General features: G+C 42.8%; 1 protein-coding gene across 7 annotated transcripts in view; it reads right to left on the bottom strand.

Moving 5' to 3' along the window:
• CADPS2 (calcium dependent secretion activator 2) overlaps window positions 1-22,325 on the bottom strand; it is a 707,505-nt gene that overhangs the window by 189,630 nt on the left and 495,550 nt on the right. For all 7 annotated transcript variants that reach the window (XM_056573788.1, XM_056573791.1, XM_056573793.1 and 4 more), the window contains one exon: window positions 16,730-16,886. In XM_056573788.1, the coding sequence (XP_056429763.1) occupies window positions 16,730-16,886 (157 nt within the window). The remainder of the gene's footprint in view (window positions 1-16,729; window positions 16,887-22,325) is intronic.

Genomic DNA, 22,325 nt, shown 5'->3' with positions numbered 1-22,325 from the left:
TGTTTGGTAAAAACCTCTCTTATTGCACATGATGGCCCTCTAAGACCACTCCTGGGTAATCCACTTTTTTCGCAAGGTTTACACCCATCTTCTGTTCTGGGCTGTTCTAGCAAAGGAACACATTGATATAGTTGGGGTCACTGAGACATGGCTAGACTTCTAATGACTGGGCTGTCAATCTGCAGGGGTTTACACAGTTTTGCATGGATAGGGTAAAAAGGAAAGATAGTGGAGTATCTCTGCATGTTAGAAGAGGTATGAAAGTCAGTGTAAACGATACCATAGAGTGTGATGATTCTGCGCATGTGGAATCCTTGTAGGTAGAATTAAAAAAGGAGGGAAACCCTGAAAAGAAAATTTTTGGTGTAATCTATAGACCCCCCCAACACCACTGAGGAGATAGAAGGTCAGCTGCATACACAAATAGAGAGGGCTGCCCGGTACAGTGTTAATAATCAGAGATTTTAACTATCCAGATATAGATTGGGGTCGGGGTTTGGCTAAAACTACAAAGGGCTGACAATTACTAAATTTATTGCAGGATAATTTTATGGCCCAGTTTGTGGAGGACCCAACAAGAAGTTATGCTCTGTTGGATCAGGTCAGTTCTAACAATGCAGTGATGGTTGGAAATATAACTGAGCATGAAAGCCTTGGTAATAGTGACCACAATATAATTACTTTTGGCTTATGGTATAAAAACAAAGACAGGTTGGGAGGGCAAAAACATAAAATAAAAAAAGACAAATTTCCCTGGGCTAAAAGCTGCACTACAGGACATAGACTGGGAGAAACTGGGAGAATACTGATACAGACGATAAATGGGAAATTTTCTAATCAGCACTGACTTACTATACAGTTAAATTTATTCCTAAGGGGAACAAGTATATATGATTAAAACGTAATCCTACATGGCTGAAAACTGATGTTAAACATTTCAAAGAGCTTTTAAAATCTGTACAAATTTAACAAAAACAGGTGGCCAAAGAAAGCAAAACAAATCCCAAATATTTTTTTACATATATAAATGCAAAAAAACCAATGACAGAGCATGTTGAACCCCTTAAGAATTATAATGGGGAGGTGGTCACTGGTGATCAAGAGAAGGCGGAGCTACTGAATGGGTTCTTTAGTTATGTATTTAGGAAGGAAGAGGGAGAAGCTGACATAGGCCAGGCTAGTGGTGGTAACACATCATGTAATGTACTGAACTGGCATAATGTAAATTAAACTGGTCCAAGGTAAATTAAGTAAAGTAAATGTAAGCAAATCTCCAGGACCGAATGGATTACACCGAAGAGTTCTTAGAGAACTAAATTCAGTAATTTCTGTACCCTTGTTCATGATATTTAGAGATTCTCTGGTGTCTGGTATTGTGCCGAGGGACTGGCGCAAGGTGAATGTGGTACCAATCTTTAAAAAGGGCTCTAGGCCTTACCACAGGTAATTATAGACCAATAAGCTTAATGTGCATTGTGGGAAAATTGTTTGAAGGACTCATAAGGGACCACATACAGGAATACTTAGGAGATAATAGTATTATAAATATTAGTGCAGAAAAGATCATGGTTCTGAGTGAAACCACGTTTTTACAGATTTGACACCTTAGTATAAGAGATCAAAAAAATGAACAACTAATAATGTGCTCAAAGGTGTGCCTAAAACTTTACTTTTAAATAGTGGCCTTTAAAAGTTACCATTTATAGTGCCTGTGTAACCAACATCATTGAAATCATAATTTTCTACAAGGTGGTCATCACCATTAGCAACAACAAGTACAAGGTAGCGCTCTGCTGAGCCCTGCCAGCCCACTCGTGCCAACAAGAAATATACAAAAGTACAAACTGCAGATGCGTTTCTACTACTTGTTCAATAGTGGCTTCATCAGGAAGGTATAAAATACTAATTTTAACAGTTCAAAATGACCACAGAGTATTGATATAAATAGACGGTAACGGCTAGTTGGCTGAGAACATGGCATTAGTTCTCATTGGGAAAAGAACACATGGATATCACCCTTGAAATGTAGGTCCACCGTGAAGGGAAAAGTTATCCCTAATAATCCATTAAGGAAGGAATATTCACAGCCCGTTATCCTGTGGAGAAATGTTCTGTCGCTTTATAACCAGGCTATTGCCACATAAGTCATATAAAGCCGCTATTTCCACCTGAAAGATAAAATGGGACAGGCATAAAGAGCCCATTCAGTGTCTTGTCCTGAAAAAAGGAGATCAGGGGCTGTGTAATATGTTGTATCACGATTAGTTGTATCAGGTTGCGGCCTCAGCATAACTTGCTATTTCGCAGGGAGCCGGGGATTACCAGCTCGACTAGCTTGGTGCAGCGAGATGTTGGCATCTAACATCACTACCGGTCCAGTGTGGAAGTTATACACATAGCTGCCGCCCAATTCCGTGATGCGCATAACAGAGTGGGCGTGCTGCCAGGACTAGCTAGACTACTGCGCATTGGTTAAAACTTTGCTCAATTGTAATACCGGTGTTTGAATATAACACTTGGGTTTTAGGTAGGTATTTAAATAGTGCATAAAACAATTAGATGGCTGCCGGGTATTTCTCTCCATCGGACACAAAGTGGTGTTGTATTATATAAAAAATTACAGCATAAATGAAAGGCTTTATGTTGCTGGACACAACTGGAAAAACAGGGGACACCCTAATGTCACCAAGCCATAAATAAGATAAGGGCATATGTATGTATAATTAATTATTGAATCCCATGAAATGTTGAGTGATTGTATCATATAAATGGCGTATACATACTGTCCATGTACATTTGGTCTCAAAATATGGTCAGTATAGATACAGGTCAGTAGCTATCCAGATGAGCAGTTAGGAAATGAACAGGGATTGAATTTGCCTACAGCAAACACGACAAGGTGTCAGGGGTATCGATACTGAAGGCAAAGGAGGGACAAAAATGTGTCACTAATCTATCCATAGGTGGCCCTATATCATGGTCCCTATTCCTAGGCTGGGTGGCTGCCCTAAAAAGCTTGCAAGCTATATACCCTAGGTAAGGTGACCACTCACTCCTAACAGGCCAGCTACAGCCCTCCCTAACTACCTATAAGGTCACCTAGCCACCTCGTCATGTTCGTCTACAGGAAGAAGCCAAAGTTTAGCTGCTCATTCAATCCCTTTGGTGACACTGTATTGAGTCTGTAAATCCAACGACACACTCTCTCCAATAATTGTCTGTCTATAATGTCTCCTCTTTATGAGGGTATAATCCTGTCTATGCCAACAAAATAAATATCCGAGAGGTTACCCTTATGTTCTTGATTCATATGGGTAACTAGGGGGTGTCTCTATGATTCTAATAATGTTCTAATATTCTCCGCTCATACTCTCTGACTGTTTTCCTCACATACATTAGGGAGCATGAGCAATAAGCCACATAAATAACTGAACTTGAGGAACAATTAATGAAATATCTAATATAGAGCAATTCTTGCTGTGATGGTACCGTAGATGTTTTAGAGACATACTGGCAAGCTCGACAACCTCCACATTTAAAACAAACCGTACTGTTGCCCAATCTGTTCAACCAATTTTGAGAAGCGGTATTATCAGGTTGGAGATGACTCTGGACTAAATAGTCCCCAACACCCTGCCCTCGTCTTGGGGACTATTTAGGGGGAAGGGACTGACAATATCCTGTAAATCTGGGTCCATTCTCAGAATGTCCCAGTGCTGGGAAATAATCCCCCCATATTGGTGGGGACTGTTTATCAAATGTCCCTATAATTCTATGTGGTTATGGGCCAGATTCTGGGTATGAGTAAGGTGTTCCTTGGTGTCGATAATGCAGTATGATAGGCTTGTGACAATATAAAATCAGGGTATCCCCTGTTTTTAAACCTCTGTCTCATCACAGTAGCCTCCTTTTTGAATTCTTGTGGTGACGAACAGTTCCTCCTAAGGCAGAGATATTGCCCTTTTGGGATGCCCGGATGGCAACTTTCCCACCTCAGGAGGCTGTTCTTCAAAGTTTTTTTGCGATATATAGTACTCTGTATGGTCCCTTCAGCATCTTTATAGATGTTTACATCCAGAAAATCTAGTTCATTGTCATGAGTCTCAAACGTAAAGAATAGTCCTAAGTCACTGGTATTAATAGCACTAACCAATTGCTCAAATTCCGCACTGGTTCAGTTCCGTAGTACAAATACATTGTCTATGAAGCATAGCCAGATCATGGCTAGTTCGCTGAAATGTTCTCTTTTTTTTCACTGAATAGGAGCCTCACCTCCCACCAGCCCAGGGTGAGATTTGCATAACTGGGGGCACATGGGAACCCATGACGGTCCCCCCAGAGCTGGTGGAAAACGCGACCACTGAAAAGTAAGTAGTTCCTAGTCAGGACAAATATGAGCAATTGTACGACAAATTGTTATGTTCATAAAATCCTATCCCTTTTGTTCCGAGATAATACTCAACCATCTGTAGACCAACCTGCGTATTGATGAGTAGAGCGCCTCTACATCAATGCTCGCAAAGATGGTGCCCTCACTGATACTTATCCCCTCAATACGCCATTGTATCATTTAAATAGGAGGGAAGGGTGAACACAAATTGCCTTAAGATCTTATGTATATATATATATATATATATATATATATATATATATATATATGACACTGGACAGGTCAGTGCTGGTAACACATCATGTAATGTACTGAACTGGCTTAATGTAGAGATGGTACAAGGTAAGTTAAGTAATTTAAATGTAAGCAAATCTCCAGGACCGGATGGACTACACCCAAGAGTTCTTAGAGAGGTAAGTTCAGTAATATCTGTACCCCTGTTCATGATATTTAGAGATTCACTGGTGTCTGGTATTGTGCCAAGGGACTGGCGAAAGGCAAATGTGGTGCCAATCTTCCAAAAGGGCTCTAGGTCTTCCCCAGGAAACTATAAACCGGTAAGTTTAACGTGCATTGTGGGTAAATTGTTTGAAGGACTTATAAGGGATTACATACAGGAATACATAGGGGATAATAGTATTATAAGTGATAACCAGCATGGGTTTACTAAGGATAGAAGCTGTCAAACCAATCTAATTTGCTTTTATGAAGAGGTGAGTAGAAGCCTTGACAGAGGAATGGCTGTGGATATAGTGTTTCTGGATTTTGCTAAAGCGTTTCATACTGTCCCTCATAGACGTTTGACAGGTAAGTTAAAGTCTTTTGGTTTGGAAACTTTAGTTTGTAACTGGATTGAACACTGGCTCATGGATCGTACCCAGAGAGTGGTGGTCAATGATTCGTACTCTGATTGGTCCACGGTTATTAGTGGTGTACCCCAAGGTTCAGTACTGGGTCCGCTGTTGTTTAATTTATTTATCAATGATATAGAGGATGGCATTAACAGCTCTGTTTCTATCTTTGCAGATGACACCAAGCTTTGTAGCACGGTACAGTCTATAGAGGATGTGTATAGGTTACAAGATGACTTGGATAGACTAAGTGTCTTGGTATCCACTTGGCAAATGAGGTTCAATGTGGATAAATGTAAAGTTATGCATCTGGGTACTAATAACATGCATGCGTCGTATGTCTTAGGGGGGATTAAACTGGCAGAGTCACTGGTAGAGAAGGATCTGGGTGTACTTGTAGATCACAGACTACAGAATAGCATGCAATGTCAGGCTGCTGCTTCCAAGGCCGGCAGGATATTGTCATGTATAAAAAGAGGCATGGACTGGAGGGACATGGACATAATACTCCCCCTTTATAAAGCATTGGTACAGCCTCACCTGGCATATGCTGTTCAGTTTTGGGCACCAGTCCATAAAAAAAGACACTGTGGAGCTGGAAAGGGTGCAGAGACGCACGACTAAACTAATATGGGGCATGGAACATCTTAGCTATGAGGAGCGATTAAGGGAGTTACAATTGTTTAGTCTTGAGAAGAGACGTTTAAGGGGGCATATGATAAATGTATATAAGTATATTAATGGCCCATACAAAAAATATGGAGAAAAACTGTTCCAGGTTAAACCCCCCAAAAGGACAAGGGGGCACTCCCTCAGTCTGGAGAAGAAAAAGTTTAGTCTCAAGGGGCGACACGCCTTCTTTACCATGAGAACTGTGAACTTATGGAACAGTCTAACTCAGGAACTGGTCAAAGCAGGAAAAATTAACAGCTTTAAAACCGGATTAGATACATTGTTGGAACAAAATAACATTGATGCTTATGAAGAAATATAAAATCCCATCCCTTCCCCAATATCGCGCCACACCCCTACCCTTCAATTCCCTGGTTGAACTTGATGGACGTATGTTTTTTTCAACCGTACTAACTATGTAACTATATATTGGTCCTGTGCTACGCTGCCAATGCCAGAGACAATAGAAAGCTTTTAAAAGGTACTATGTCTTTGTGCACTTTCTGCCAAGCATAGAACATAGTGATTACAGGTGCACCAGGCATTAAGAATTTAAATTCTTTACGGTCTATTAATTTCTTGTCCAAGGCATTTTTTTCAGATAGGTGTTAATTCTTGATTAACCATATTTATCAGCGTATAACACGCATTTTTTATGCAAAAATTTTTAGCCTAAAGTCCATCTGCGTGTTATACGCCGATAGACTGTTTGTGACCCCGCAAAAGCCGCTGCAGTTCAATGATTTAAAGCGGGCGCTTTAAATCATTGAACTGCAGCAGCTTAGCCAGGCCAGAGTCCACTTGCCACTGCCACATTCCCTCCCTGTCCCCGGTTTTATTGTCATATGTCCCGCCGTCGCCACTGCCCAATTCCCTCCCCGTCCCTGGTTTTATAGTTAAATATCCTGCCACCGCCACAGCCCAATTCCCTCCCCGTCCCTGGTTTTATAGTTACATGTGCCCTGGGGATTGCGTTCCTTCATGCTCTGACGGCCTCCTGATCTGTCACTGTGCGCTGCGCAATGACGAGTGACGTCCTCAAGACGACGTCACTTGTCAGTCAGTGCGCGGCGCACAGTGACAGCTCAGAAGGTCGCCGGAGCATGAAGGACCACAGTCCCCAGGGCACAAGTAACTATAAAACCGGGGACAGGGAGGGAATCTGGCGGCGGCAGGCTATTTAACTATAAAACCGGGGACGGGGAGGGAATAGACAGCAGCACTCTGGCCCCACAGAAGCCACTGCACGTCAATGATTTAAAGCGCTTGCTTTAAATAATTGAACTGCAGAAGCAGACAGAAACAGTTTATCGCGGTACACCTGCACACACACGCAACCTCATTTTTCCAAGGATATTTTGGTAAAAAAAGGTTTTACCAAAATTTCCTTGGAAAAATTTGGGTGCGTGTTATAGGCCGGTGCGTGGTATACCCCGATAAATATGATTTATTGAGAGGTTGGATCCCCCTGGAAGTATCTCATATGGGTCACGGTCATCCAATAATTTTTTATACATACGTGTGTATTTTAATCTGTCCATTAGGATGATATTACCGCCCTTATCTGAAGCTTTAATAATCAATTGTTTATTTTCTTGTAATTGTTTAAGGGCTTGCCTATCATGATATGTCAGATTATCCAGTAAGCCATGATGAGACTTATGTATTGTTTTCAAGTCTCTCAGTGTTAATTCAAGAAAAACATCTATACACGAGGTGTCACCTAGAGGAGGGAAAGATTTGCTAGTAGGCTTCAAGTCCGTAAATGGACCTTCGCCTATAGGGCTCTCATTGTCATCTAGTAGTGCTACCAAATTTCTGGTGGCCACAAGTTCTTTCTTTGAGAGACCTTTGAAGAACTTGTGCCACCTCAGTATGCGGACAAATAAATGTAAATCTTTTGTCCATTCAAACTGATCAAAATTGACCGTTGGCACAAAGGTCAAACCCTTTAATGAGACGGATCTCTGAGCATCAGTCAGGTTCACACTAGACTAGTTCATAATAGGGGTTTCATCAGTGGCTACTGATTCTGTGGATTGCCTGGATTGCAGGGTATAAACTGGAGCTAATATGGGTCTCTCAGACCCCCCCCTCTTAAAAAGAAGAGAGATAAGATGAGGAAGACATACCATATGGTGCTCCTTGGTTATTGCTAGCTCCTCTGTATTTACCTCTACCCCTCCCTCTCCTGTTTCTGCCCGCACCTCTGTTACCACCTCTTTTGTTGGTAGATGATGGCCCACCTTCTGATAAATAAGTGTCCGAGGAGGAAACCTCAGTCTCCATGTCTTTAGGGGCTGAGCCTTTCTCAAGGACACTATACGCCTTATTCTCTTTAAAATCCAACAAATCCCTGATGAAGTGATTATGCTTTCGTAATTTTAATTAATACTGGAATTACTTCACTTGGTTCTGGAGTAGCGTTTCCCTATTAGAAAACTCAGGATCACGCAGAAAAATAAAAAAGTTATAGGGGTCAGAAGATGACAATTTTAAACGTATAAATTTCCGTGCATGTTATGATTTTTTCCAGAAGTACGACAAAATCAAACCTATATAAGTAGGATATCATTTTAATCGTATGGACCTACAGAATAAAGATCAGGTGTCATTTTTACTAAAAAATGTACTGCATAGAAACAGAAGCCACCAAAATTACAAAATGGCGTTTTTTCTTCAATTTCAATTCAATTTTTTTCCCCGTTTTTCCGTAGATTTTTTGGTAAAATGACTGATGTCACTGCAAAGTAGAATTGGTGTCGCAAAAAATAAGCCATCATATGGATTTTTAGGTGCAAAATTGAAAGGGTTATGATTTTTAAAAGGTGAGGAGGAAAAAACGAAAGTGCAAAAACCGAAAAACCCTGCATCCTTAAGGGGTTAACTAAGAAAGTGACTGGTAGAGAAGGATCTGAGTGTACTTGTAGATCAGAGACTACACAATAGCATGTAATGTCAGGCAGCTGCTTCTAAGGCGAGCAGGATATTGTCATGTATCAAAAGAGGCATGGACTCGAGGGACAGGGAGATAAAACTACCCCTTTAAAAAGCATTGGTACGGCCTCACCTGGAATATGCTGTTCAGTTTTGGGCACCAGTTCATAAAAGGGATGTTATGGAGCTGGAAAGGGTGCAGAGACACGTGACTAAACTAATAAGGGGCATGTAACATATTAGCTAGAAGGAAAGATTAAAAGACTATTAGTACTAAGATGGGACATTTAAGTGGGGGTGGGGGGTGGGAGAGATATGGTCATATAAGTATATAAATGGCCCATACAAAAAATATGGGGAAAAACTTTCAGGTTAAGCCCCCTCAAAGGACATGGGGTAACTCCCTCCATCTGGAGAAGAAAAGGTTTCGTCTCAAGGAGGCAACATAGGTCTTCTTTACCATAAGAACTGTGAATTTATGGAAAAGTCTAACTCAGGAACAGGTCACAGCTAGAACAGTTGAAAGCTTCAAAACAGGGTTAGATACATTGCTATAACAATATAACATTAATGCTTATGCAGAAATTTAAAGTCACATCCCTTCCCCTTAAGCATTTTCGGTCTCAGAGAAGCCATAATGTCATGTCAATCTGGAGACTGCCTTCAATGCAGACGCTACTGTTCCCAGTGATTATGTAAATTAACTGCTTGTCTCAGGTAGGCAAAGGAATTGAGGAGGGGATAATATAAAGGACAAATCGTTTGAACTAGAGAGCGTGGGGATGTGTGTGTGTGGAGGGGGGGGGGGGGAGATTGGTGAATCCCTCCAAAGCACAGCATTTTTATTTAAATTTTTGGTATAAAAGTATATTGATGATTTATATAACTTAATGAGAGGTTCACTAAGTCACAAATGTATGTGCCTAGATTACCCCTAGGTGACTTTACTGCTCCTACTGCTGTTATTGAACTGAGAATCTCCTCAATTGTGCCCAGCTATTTCTTTTTTCAAGTGGTAAGACTAGAGCTGGGCTGTTTGCCAGCAGTACAGACATAGTTACCTATTTTCCCACATATCTAAATGCTTTCATTTTCATTTTAAGTTTTTAGAATAATGTACATCACAGTGTATGAGCTATGAGCAAAATATGACTTACAAAAGGGTATCCTAAGGACGGAAATATCCAGCACACAAAGTGTGATTCCAAAATGTTGTTGCAAAAAAAACAACATCAGGAAACAGGCGGTGTTTTCCACTCCTTAACCCCTTAAAGGGGTAGTCCAGTGGTGAAAAACTTATCCCCTATCCTAAGGATAGGGGATAAGTTTGAGATCGCGGGGGGTCCGACCGCTGGGGCCCCCTGCGATCTCTCTGTACGGGGCCCCGGCTCTCCGCCGAGATAGCGGGTGTCGACCCCCGCACGAGGCGGCGGCCGACACGACCCCTCAATACATCTCTATGGCAGAGCCGGAGATTGCCGAAGGCAGCGCTTCGGCTCTGCCATAGAGTTGTATTGAGGGGGCGTGTCGGCTGCCGCCTCGTGCGGAGGTCGACACGCCCCCTTCCCGCCGGCTGTCGGGGCTCCATACAGGAGATCTCGGGGGGCCCCAACGGTCGGACCCCCCGCGATCTGCAACTTATCCCCTATCCTTAGGATAGGGGATAAGTTGCTCACCACTGAATAACCACTGGACTACTCCTTTAAGGACCAGGACCATTTTGGCCTTAAGGACCAGACCAATTGTCAGGATTCGGCAAGCTGGAGGTGGATCCTCTGTGTCAGAGAGGGATTGGCGTGGACCGTGTCGGTGGACCGGTTCTAAGTTGCTACTGGTTTTCGCCGGAGCCCGCCGCAAAGCGGGATGGTCTTGCAGCGGCGGTAGCAACCAGGTCGTATCCACCGGCAACGGCTCAACCTCTCTGACTGCTGAGATAGGCGCCGTACAAGGGAGTAGACAAGAGCAGAGTCGGACGTAGCAGAAGGTCAGGGCAGGCAGCAAGGATCGTAGTCAGGGGCAACGGCAAGAGGTCTGGAACACACAAGGAAACGCGTTCACTGGCACAATTGCAACAAGATCCGGCAAGGAAGTGCAGGGGAAGTGAGGTATTATAGGGAAGTGCACAGGTGAAGATACTGATTAACCCCTTAAGGACTCAGGGTTTTTCCGTTTTCGTTTTTTCCTCCTTACCTTTTAAAAATCATAACCCTTTCAATTTTCCACCTAAAAATCCAAATTATGGCTTATTTTTTGCGTCGCCAATTCTACTTTGCAGTGACATTAGTCATTTTACCCAAAAATGGGGGCTTCAGTTTCTACGCAGTGCATATTTCGGTAAAAATTACACCTTATCATAATTCTGTAGGTCCATACGGTTAAAATGATACCCTACTTATATAGGTTTGATTTTGTCGCACTTCAGGAAAAAATCATAACTACATGCAGGAAAATTTATACGTTTAAAAATGTCATCTTCTGACCCCTATAACTTTTTTATTTTTCCACGTACAGGGCGGTATGAGGACACATTTTTTGCGCCGTGATCTGAAGTTTTTATCGGTATGATTATTGTTTTGATCAGACTTTTTGATCACTTTTTATTCATTTTTTTAATGGTATAAAAAGTGACCAAAATACGCTTTTTTGGACTTTGGAATTTTTTTGCCCGTACGCCATTGACCGTGCGGTTTAATTAATGATATATTTTTATAGTTCGGACATTTACGCACGCGTCGACACCATATATGTTTATTTATTTATTTTTTTTACACTTTTATTTTTTTTATGGGAAAAGGGGGGTGATTCAAACTTTTATTAGGGAAGGGGTTAAATGACCTTTATTAACACTTTTTTTTTACATTTTTTTTGCAGTGTTATAGGTCCCATAGGGACCTATAACACTGCACACACTGATCTCCTATGCTGATCACTGGCGTGTATTAACACGCCTGTGATCAGCATTATCGGCGCTTGACTGCTCCTGCCTGGATCTCAGGCACGGAGCAGTCATTCGTCGATCGGACACCGAGGAGGCAGATAAGGGCCCTCCCGGTGTCCGATCAGCGGTTCGGGACGCCGCGATTTCATCGCGGCGGTCCCGAACAGCCCGACTGAGCAGCCGGGTCACTTTCAGTTTCACTTTAGAAGCGGCGGTCAGCTTTGAACGCCGCTTCTAAAGGGTTAATACCACACATCGCCGCGATCGGCGATGTGTGGTATTAGCCGCGGGTCCCGGCCGTTGATGAGCGCCGGGACCGAAGCGATATGATGCAGGATCGCGGCGCGATCCCGCTTCATATCGCGGGAGGCGGCGCAGGACGTAAATATACGTCCTGCGTCGTTAAGGGGTTAAAACCCATGCGCCAATCAGTGGCGCACCAGCCCTTTAAATCGCAAAGACCCGGCACGCGCGCCCTAGGGATCGGGGCCGCGCGCGCCGGGACAGCACAGACGGGGAACGAGTCTGGTAAGCGGGTCGGGATGCGCACCGCGAGCGGGCACGTCCCGTATCGCGAATCGCATCCCGGCTGGGGACATAATCGCAGCGCACCCGTTCAGCGGGTCTGACCGGGGCGCTGCGAACAGGAGAACACCGTGAGCGCTCTGGGGAGGAGCGGGGACCCGGAGCGCTCGGCGTAACAGCAATTTTATTTTTGCATTTTCGTTTTTTTCCTCCTCTCCTTCTAAAAATCATAACTCTCTTATACTTCCATCCACAGAACCATATGAGGGCTTGTTTTTTGCATCACCAATTGTACTTTGTAATGACATCACTTATTTTACCATAAAATGTACGGCGCAACCAAACAAATATTATTTATGTGGGAAAATTGAAAAGAAAACCGCAATTTAGCAAATTTTGGAAGGTTTTGTTTTCATGCTGTACATTTTCCGGTAAGAATGACATGCTTTCTTTATTCTGTGGGTCAATACGATTAAAATGATACCCATGATTATATTCTTTTCTATAATTGTAAAAAATCTCAAACCATTTTAACAAAATTAGTATGTTTGAAATTGCCCTATTTTGACTACCTATAACTTTCTCATTTTTCCGTATATGGGGCGATTTTTTGCGCCATGATCTGTAGTTTTTATTAGTATCATTTTTGCTTAGGTTTTACTTTTTATTAATTTTTTTGGAATAAAATGTGACAGAAAAACAGCAATTTTGGACTTTTTAAAAAAATTTTACGTTTACGCCGTTCACCGTACGGGATGATTAACAATATATTTTAATAGTTCAAACTTTTACACATGCGGCGATACCAAATATGCATATAATTTTTTTTTTTAACGCTTTTTATGTCCCCATAGGAGACTATTCATTGCAATCAGTTGATTGCTAATACTGTTTAGTGCTATGCATAGGACACAGCACTGCTCAGTATTATCGGTGATCTTCTGCTCTGGTCTGCTCGATCTCAGACCAGAGCAGAAGACCCCGAGAGACGGCCGGAGCAAGGTGAGGGGACCTCCGGCCGCCATGCTGGATGATCGGATCCCCGCGGCAGTGCCGCGGTCGATCCGATCATCCGTACAAAGTACCGCAATGCCGCAGATGCCGTGATCTGTATTGCTCACGGCATCGGAGGGGTTAATGGCGGCCATCCGCGCGATCGTGGATGTCCGCCATTACCAGTGGGTCCCTGGCTGCTGATAGCAGCCGGGACCTGCCGGGCATGACGCGAGCATCGCTCCGGTGCTCGCGATCATGTCGGCACTTAAATGTACGTCAAGGTGCATTAAGTACCACGTCACCATGACGTACATTTACATCCATTGTCGTTAAAGGGGTACTCCGGTGAAAACCTTTTTTATTTTAAATCAACTGGTAGCAGAAAGTTAAACATATTTGTAAATTACTTCTATTAAAAAATCGTAATCCTTCCTGTACTTATTAGCTGCTGAATACTACAGAGGAAATTCTTTTCTTTTTGGAATGCTCTCTGATGACATCTCGAGCACAGTTCTCTCTGCTGACATTATAATAATAATAATAATGCTTTTTTTATTGTTGTACTTAGTGGGATTTGAACCCAAGTGCCCAGCACTGCAAGGCAGCAGTGCTATCCACTGAGCCACCATGCCGCCCTTAGCATACATCTGCTATGCAAGGTTGCTAAAATGGACAGAGATGTCAGCAGAGAGCACTGTGCTCGTGATGTCATCAGTGTTCCAAAAAGAAAGGAATTTCCTCTGTAGCATTCAGCAGCTAATAAGTACTGGAAGGATTAAGATTTTTTAATAGAAGTAATTTACAAATATGTTTAACTTTCTGCCACCAGTTGACTTAAAAGAAAAAAGGTTTTCACCGGAGTACCCCTTTAATCGTACATGTACACACTTTCTGCTTTGGACATTTCTAGACTTTGTCCATTGCTATGGGGTTGCCTTATACCGTTTGAGTCGTAGCAGGGAGAATATGGTGAGCTGGATTTTGTTTCTTCTTCAGTTTACTATGTACTAAGTACATAAAGTAGTAAACAAATATAATAAATAAAGTGTGTTTTATTTTGAATTCATTTTCTTAAGTATAATCAGAAGTATGTTTACTTGGCTTAGAAATTACTGAAGCAAGTGCCAAACTGCCCAGAAAGTTTAAATGTCCATCTAGCTTTGTCTGTAATACATGACAGCCACCAGATAATGTCAACTAGGGTAGGCACTTGAGCACAATCCATATGACATACTGCAAAATACTGCTGCAGGCAGAGAACATAGATGACATTTTATTGCGCAGATAACATCAATCATCTTACTGAGAGGATGAGTATTTCCAGCTGTCAAAGAAAGTGCATCCATTACAGTATACCTGCTTTAAAATGTCTTCTTAAAGTTTTTAATAGGTTGACACTAGTGGAGTATATAAAAGGTGTCTCTTCTCACACCGACTTGTTCGATGACAGAACAGATTGTTCAGATATATGAAATTCAGGGTTGTCAAAGGTCAATCTATCTGTTTTATTTAAGTTCTTATGCTATCATGGCATTAATGCATTCAGGCATCCTATGTAAAGGCAGTAATTAAGTAAATAGCATAAGGGTATAACATAATAGGTCCTGTGTGACCTCTGACTCTCCTCAATAGAACATTAGCATGGCTGTCTTAACTGTTGTTAACCTTAGTCGAGCAGCATACAATTTGCAATAAAAAATTAATTTATGCTTAAAATACCTGGTACAAAAAGATATAAAAATATCTATCTATCACAAGATGCGAAAAAAAATGTTACCATTAAAGTAAGATACATTTAAATGAAGTATCCAATTAAATGACAGTATTTTAACCATTAGTTCTGAAACTAAAAAATATATGTTATTATTATTATATTATTTTCTAGTCATCCAATCATATTTTTTGTCACAAACAACATACATCTCCATACCAATTTCTCCAACTTTGGTCCTGAGGGAATAAAACTAACAAGCAATTTCAGCTGCTGGATAGCTCCGCTGCATGTTGATATTTCTGTGAACAGCTGGCTGCTGCCAAATCACTCTCCAACCAGCTTATCACACCCAGCCTCCACTTGTAGGAGTATAGAAATATCTCTTAGCTGTCATCTACAATCTTTATTTGAAGAAAATTCATTCCATCACCTTGTGACATTGTGCTTGCCGTAAGCCCCCTACAACATACAGCTATCCTTGACCCTGTCATTTGGAAAACTCACTTTGTGACATACATTTATCAGCTGCAACAGTAACTGGGGCATTAGTGGAGTCAGATACTATTATGTGTTAGTGAATAATTTACCTGCATTAGATGGCAATTTAGCAGGAAATTAATTTCCAATGTGTAATTGACAATGAAAGCAAAGGCAGCAGCGTATTAATATGTACACATAAATATGATCATAGCAGATACTTCATTTGTATTTTATTTGTAAAAATGCAGGCGCAACTTTTTAACTGTACTGTGCTCTGTAAGTCTATGGGAAAGGGGTTGTCTGTGCACACAATATGTAAAAAATATGGGTGCATTTTTACAGCTGTGTATTTAAATGACATGTCACTTATTTACGTGGCTATATAAATGCGTCCGTATTTTTTTTTACAGCTTTTGCACAAGGCCATCCACTTTCCCATAGACTTACATAGTACACATTAATGTTAAAAATGTGGGCACAATTTTTTTTTTTAAATTGAATACACCTGAAAAAACACTGTGTGAACCTACTCTAAACCAAGCCATTAAAAAAATACAACTCATCTAGTAAAACAAAGCCCATTTATGGAAATATCAATATAAAAATAAATAGTTATGACTCTTGGAATGCAGTGGAGCAAAACAAAAACATCACTGCCTCCTAAAGGTGCAAGAGGACCTGCATATTTAGGAGTATAAGAACAGTGTAAAAAAGTGATGTTCAATTTTACCAGTAATATGCAATTGTAGTGAATGGAGTCATGTTGTAATACCACACACAACCTGAAGACAGATGTGGTGCTGTTTTTAAAAGAAATTCCTTGATAACCTCTTTAAGTGCTTTAATATGGGTTAAGTTAGGCCAGAAGAAGCTTGAGAAGCTGGGATTATGTTTCTAAAAGATGGACAATTCTTGGATTTCTTAGAGATCAGCACCCCTCACCTACTCTGTGCATAGTCCAGCCGTGGGATCTCCGCTCTCCAATTATTCTGATGCTTGTGGAATAAGTGTTTTAATAGTGGGTAGTGCCAGTTATTGCTCTACATTAGGACTGTTTCTAAAAGTATTCAAAGTAATAAACACAAAGACACTAAGTTGAAGTATTTGGAAAGGCTGTACTGTAATTTAATAAAGATGCATATTAGAATTCATAGTTTTTATTTAAAATGTCTCCTTCTGTACCCCAAATTACCTGTTATTATAAAACAAAGTATTTTATTACTTACAGTCAGTCCTGAGAAAGTTATTTAGCAGCTGGAAAAGAGGAAAGCTTTCCCAGGAGTCTTGTGGCTGTGCTTCTAATGCAGAGTTCATATCAACTGAGAAGAGGGACCAAAAAATCTCTGCATGTTCCGCTATTAAATCTGGCCACCAGGAGAATGCCTGTGTTCAAAGAAAAATATCAAGTTATAAGTCCAAGACTTCAAGCTTAGATTGACTAGCACAGCTTCAACAATTGGCTGAATTAGAAATGATATGGAACGTAAAAACTTAGTCAATCACTTTATGATGACATTTCCTTTAGGCTAGGTTTCCACATAGTTTCTGGCTTTTGTTAGAAAGCTGTCACTGCATGTATTGAGCCAAAGCCAAAAAAAAAAAAAGGAAAATATAAAAGTAGGACTTCTACTACTTCTTCATCATGGATTCGCTTCTGGCTTTGGCTCAAAAACTGAAGTGGTCGGTTTTCCAAAATATGCAAGAAAAAAACCGGTGTGAACAGCTAGCCGTAAACTTTTTTTTTTAGTGTGTATCTCTAATGTCACAAAAAAGATCATATAATGCAGTACCTTACTCAAGGCCAGCTCTGAAAAACTTTGTGCAGTCTCTGAGTGCAGTATTCACACACTATGGGGTAGATTTATAAATCCTTGTGCAAATGGAACAGTGACAATAGAAACCTTTAAAAGGTGCCCATATACCTTAGACTAAACTCAGACGAACCTGCAGCCTTCGGTAGGTTCGGTGGGCCGTCTTAAGTGTACGGTGGGAGTGATAAGCCACCACCAAAGCTATTTGACTGTAGTTGACCCCTCCCTTCCCCATAGAGGGAACATGGATATTCTCCAAGACAACCATTCATGTGTATGGGGAGAAATAACTGTCGGCTAAATGAATGTTTGCCTGACCGTAATTGGAAAAGCATGGCCACCTTAAAAGGACAACTGCAGCGCAATATACACTGATCCCCTATCTACAAGATAGGGGATAAGTGTTTGATCGCGGGGGGTCCAACTGCTGGGACCCCCCGAGATCTCCCTAACGGGGCGCCACCATTAGCGCTCATAGTGAGCGCTAAGGGCGTGTAGCGTCAACCTACAGGTCGACGGTGATGCCCCGTCTCCTCCCCGTCCCCATACAGTTCTTTGGGGGAGTCGGGGAGGCACGAACGCTGCCTCCCCGCCTCTCCCATAGAGATGCATGGAGGAGGCGTGCCAGCCGCAACATCATGCGGCGGCAGGCACGCCCCCTGCACGGGACAGCCACGGCCCCGTACAGGAGATCGTGGGGGGTCCCACCGGTCGGACACCCCGCGATCATACACTTATATATAGGGGATAAGTGTATATTGCGCTGCAGTTGTCCTTTAAGAGTTCATCCAACTTTTTATTATTGGAGGTGAGAAAAGGAAGCTAATTAGAATCCACTATTAACAGTATCACTGGGCCACAACATAGAAGAGTGATAAAAACTCTCATAACATGTTTAAAATAGAAATCAACAGGGAAATATAGTAAATACATACCTCTTTCCCCTACATAAATCCATTTAAGTGTTGCAAAGTAAAAGAGAGACATGACACATTAGGCAGCAAATCTATATGTAAAACTCAATGGGGGAGATTTATCAAAACCTGTCCAGAGGAAAAGTTGCTAAGCTGCCCACAGCAACCAATCAGATCGCTTCTTTCATTTTTTAAAAGGCCTCTGAAAAATGAAAGAAGCGATCTGATTGGTTGCTTTGGTTGCTATGGGCAACTCAGCAACTTTTCCTCTGGACAGGTTTTAATAAATCTCCCCCAATGTGTGTGTATGTTCCAGTGTCACATCCAAACGTCTAAAGATATTAACATGAAACTTGGCACACATGTTACTTATATGTCTACAACAAACATAAGATAGGTAATTTAACCCTTACCCATGCCCATTTGCCAGGGTCAGGGTTTATGTGTAACCCCTTAAGGACTGTGCATTTTTCCGTTTTTGCACTTGCATTTTTTCCTCCTTACCTTTAAAAAATCATAACCCTTTCAATTTTGCACCTAAAAATCCATATGATGGCTTATTTTTTGCGCCATGAATTCTACTTTGTAATGACATCAGTCATTCTACCCAAAAATCTACGGCAAAATGGGAAAAAAATTATTGTGCGCCAAAATTGAAGAAAAAACTTAATTTTGTAAATTTTGGGGGCTTTCGTTTCTACACAGTAAATTTTTCAGTAAAAATGACACCTTCTCTTTATTCTATAGATCGATACGATTAAAATGATACCCTACTTATATAGGTCTGATTTTGCCGTACTTCTGGAAAAAATCATAACTAAATGCTGGAAAATGTATAATTGTCATCTTCTGACCCCTATAAAAAAAAAAATTCCCGCGTACTGGGTGTTATGAGGGCTCATTTTTGAGCCGTGATCTGAAGTTTTTAGCGGTACCATTTTTGTATTGATCTGACTTTTTGATTGCTTTTTATAAATTTTTCATGACATAAAAAAATGACTAAAAATACGCTATTTTGGAATTTGGAATTTTTTTGCACGCACGCCATTAACCGTGCGGTATAATTAACGATATATTTTTATAATTCGGACATTTCCGAATGTGGCGATACCACATATGTTTATTTTTATTTACAATTGGAAAAGGGGGGTGATTCAAACTTTTATTAGGGAAGGGGTTAAATGATCTTTATTAACTTTTTTTTCCAATGTTATTGCCCCCATAGGGGACTATAACACTGCACACACTGATCTTTTATATTAATCAATGGTTTCTCATAGGAAACCATTGACTGATGATTCTGCCGCTTGACTGCTCATGCCTGGATCTCAGACACTGAGCAGTCATTCGGCGATTGGACACCAGGAGGCAGGTAAGGGGACCCTCCTGCTGTCCTATAGCTGTTCGGGATGCCGCAATTTTGCCTCGGCGATCCCGAACCACCCCCTGAGCTAACCGGCAACGTTTTACTTTCACTTTAGATGCAGCGTTCAACTTCTAAAGGGTTAATAGTGTACGGCACCACAATCAGTGCCGCGCGCTATTAGCCACAGGTCCCGAGGGTTGTTAGAGGCTGGGCCCGACCAGCTATGAACAAGTTGTGGCCCCACGTTATGGAACGGGAGCGGACCTGTTAAGGACCCAGGGCGTAAGGGTACGTCCTGACACCCTGGTGTTTAAGGACCCAGGACATACCTGTAGCCAGTTGGAATTTCGGTCCCAGGCACGCGCCAGGGGAGGGGGACCAGACCAAGGGATTGCCGATATTGATCAGCAGGCACCCCGCACAAATGCCCAGGGGGGGGGTCAGTGAATTCACACCTGCGAATTTGCGGCGATTCCAGTGATGCGGGCCATGTGTGACCGGCTGACCCAGAGATACATGGTGATTGGGGGTGTAGGATACACTCCCAATCACATCCTGTACCTATGGGGAGGTGGCGATTTCGTCACCCCCCCCCCCCCCCCCTGGATCGCTGCTATCCTCCGACCAATAGCAGCCAGCAGGGGAGGGGTTAATGACCTCTTCTTGCCGCTCTGTCGGCTAACTGAGTTCAGTCAGCGGGCAGAGCTGCAAGAAGGAGCCAGGGACCCCCCCCCCCCCCCCTCTACCAAGTCGGAGCCCCCTCAGGGAAGAAGAAGGACAGGTAGGACTGTAAAAAATAAAACGTTTTTTAAAAAGTTCCATTTGGCCCACTTCCATTATTTTTTTGGCAGCAGCTTTTCCTTCCCCCATATAACTGTGTGTAATTCCTAATCACACTCCGTTATATCTAAAGTTACACCAAAGACACAACACTACTTACTTCCCCCCCCCCACACACACATCCTCCTCCCCCTCGACACAGCCCCCCCCCCCCCCCCCCCCCCGTAGAAAAAAGGCGATGGCTTGCCGGGCATTTTCGGAATCTGTCAGTGAGGACGAGGAAGATCCTACATTCCTGTGTTCTTCCTCCTCATCATCTAGTACTGATGATGAGTCCCCTGTCTGGCGTCGCCAGGCGAGGCCACGCACCCCCATTAAGGTGACCCGGTGGCTGACACTAGTACGAGCGGCCATGCCGCTCGTAATAGGAGTCCGACCCCCCAGACAAGTGTACCGGAGCCCCCTTCTGGTGAACCTGTCTGGAGACCCCCAGAGGGTTATCAGCCATGGATTCCGGAGTTTGTTGGCGACTCAGGAATCCGGATTGCCACGCCTGGATTCACTGAAATTTACAATTTTAGTTATTTTTTCAGTGACAGCTTTGTCAATCTAATGGTGGAGCAGACAAATCTGTATGCCCACCACCCAGATTCTTTTTTGGCCAGGTCCAATGAATGGTACGCCATTGATGCAGCAGAAATGAAGACATTTTGGGGCCTCTTGCTGCATATGGGCCTGGTCAAAAAGCCCAGTGTCAGACAGTACTGGAGTGGGGACATCCTATACAAGACCCTGCTTTACAGTATGGGCATGACACGGAAGCGGTTCAAGGCCATTCGGAAATGCCTGCATTATGCAGAAAATGCGGCATGTCCACCCCAAATTTTTGGAGGCCTACATACCCCCTCAGGGAGCTCTCTGTGGTTGAGTCTCTTATCAGTTTTAAGGGGAGACTCATCTTCCGCCAGTATATTCCCTCAAAGCTGGCGGGGTATGGTGTGAAGCTCTACAAACTTTGTGAGAGTACCTCCGGGTACACTTACAAGTTTAGAGTATAGGGGGGACGAGATTCCCGTATTGAACCCCCAAAATGTTCCCCCACTCTGGGTGTTAGCAGGAAAATCGTTTGGGACCTTGTGCACCCATTGCTGGATAAGGGTTACCACGTGTACGTGGAAAACTTTTAGACCAGCATCCCTCTGTTCACATCCCTTGCTGCCAGATCCACGTCCGCTTGTGGGACCGTGCGGAAGAACCAGAGAGGCCTCCCTCAAAATTTGATCCAGACACCTATGCCCAAGGGTGAGTCCCGTGCCCTTACCCATGAAAACTTGTTGCTGGTCAGGTATAAGGATAAGAGGGATGTCCTTATGCTGACAACAATTCAGGGTAACGGCAGCTCACCTATTCTTGTGCGAGGTACCACAACAACGGTCCTCAAGCCTGATTGTATTCTGGACTACAATCAGTATATGGGGGGAGTTGATCTCTCTGATCAATTCCTCAAGCCATACATGGCCATGCGCAAAACACGGGTATGGTACAAAAAAGTTGCAGTCTGGGGGCGTGGCTTGGCGGTTGAGATGAGCGGTCGCACGCTGTGAGTGCTCCCGCTTAGAACCTGCATTTAACTTATCCTGAGGTGAATCCTGGAGTCCCTGACCCCACAGACTCGATTGAGGACCCGCATTATGGCCTCTAAACAAGACCCGACGAGAAACAAGGATCGACCGGCCGTGGAAAAGCTCCGGGACTATGCCCGCGCAGTCAGGCAAGATGGCGCCGCTCAGGCCGGGGCGCGTGTTCCACCAGCGGCTGCGGAGGGAGGAGAGGCTTCACATCGTGAAGAGGGCGCTGATTCTACTGACCTTACCCTTCGGGAGGTGAGCGATACCCTCCTGATGGCGATCCAGACATGCCGCACTTCTCTCACCGGCAAGCTTGAAGAGGT

The sequence above is a fragment of the Hyla sarda genome, chromosome 4 (genome assembly GCF_029499605.1).
Source record: "Hyla sarda isolate aHylSar1 chromosome 4, aHylSar1.hap1, whole genome shotgun sequence".
Taxonomy (NCBI): Eukaryota; Metazoa; Chordata; class Amphibia; order Anura; family Hylidae; genus Hyla; species Hyla sarda.
Note: the sequence above shows the minus strand (reverse complement) of the source record. Positions and strands in the feature narration are given on the sequence as shown.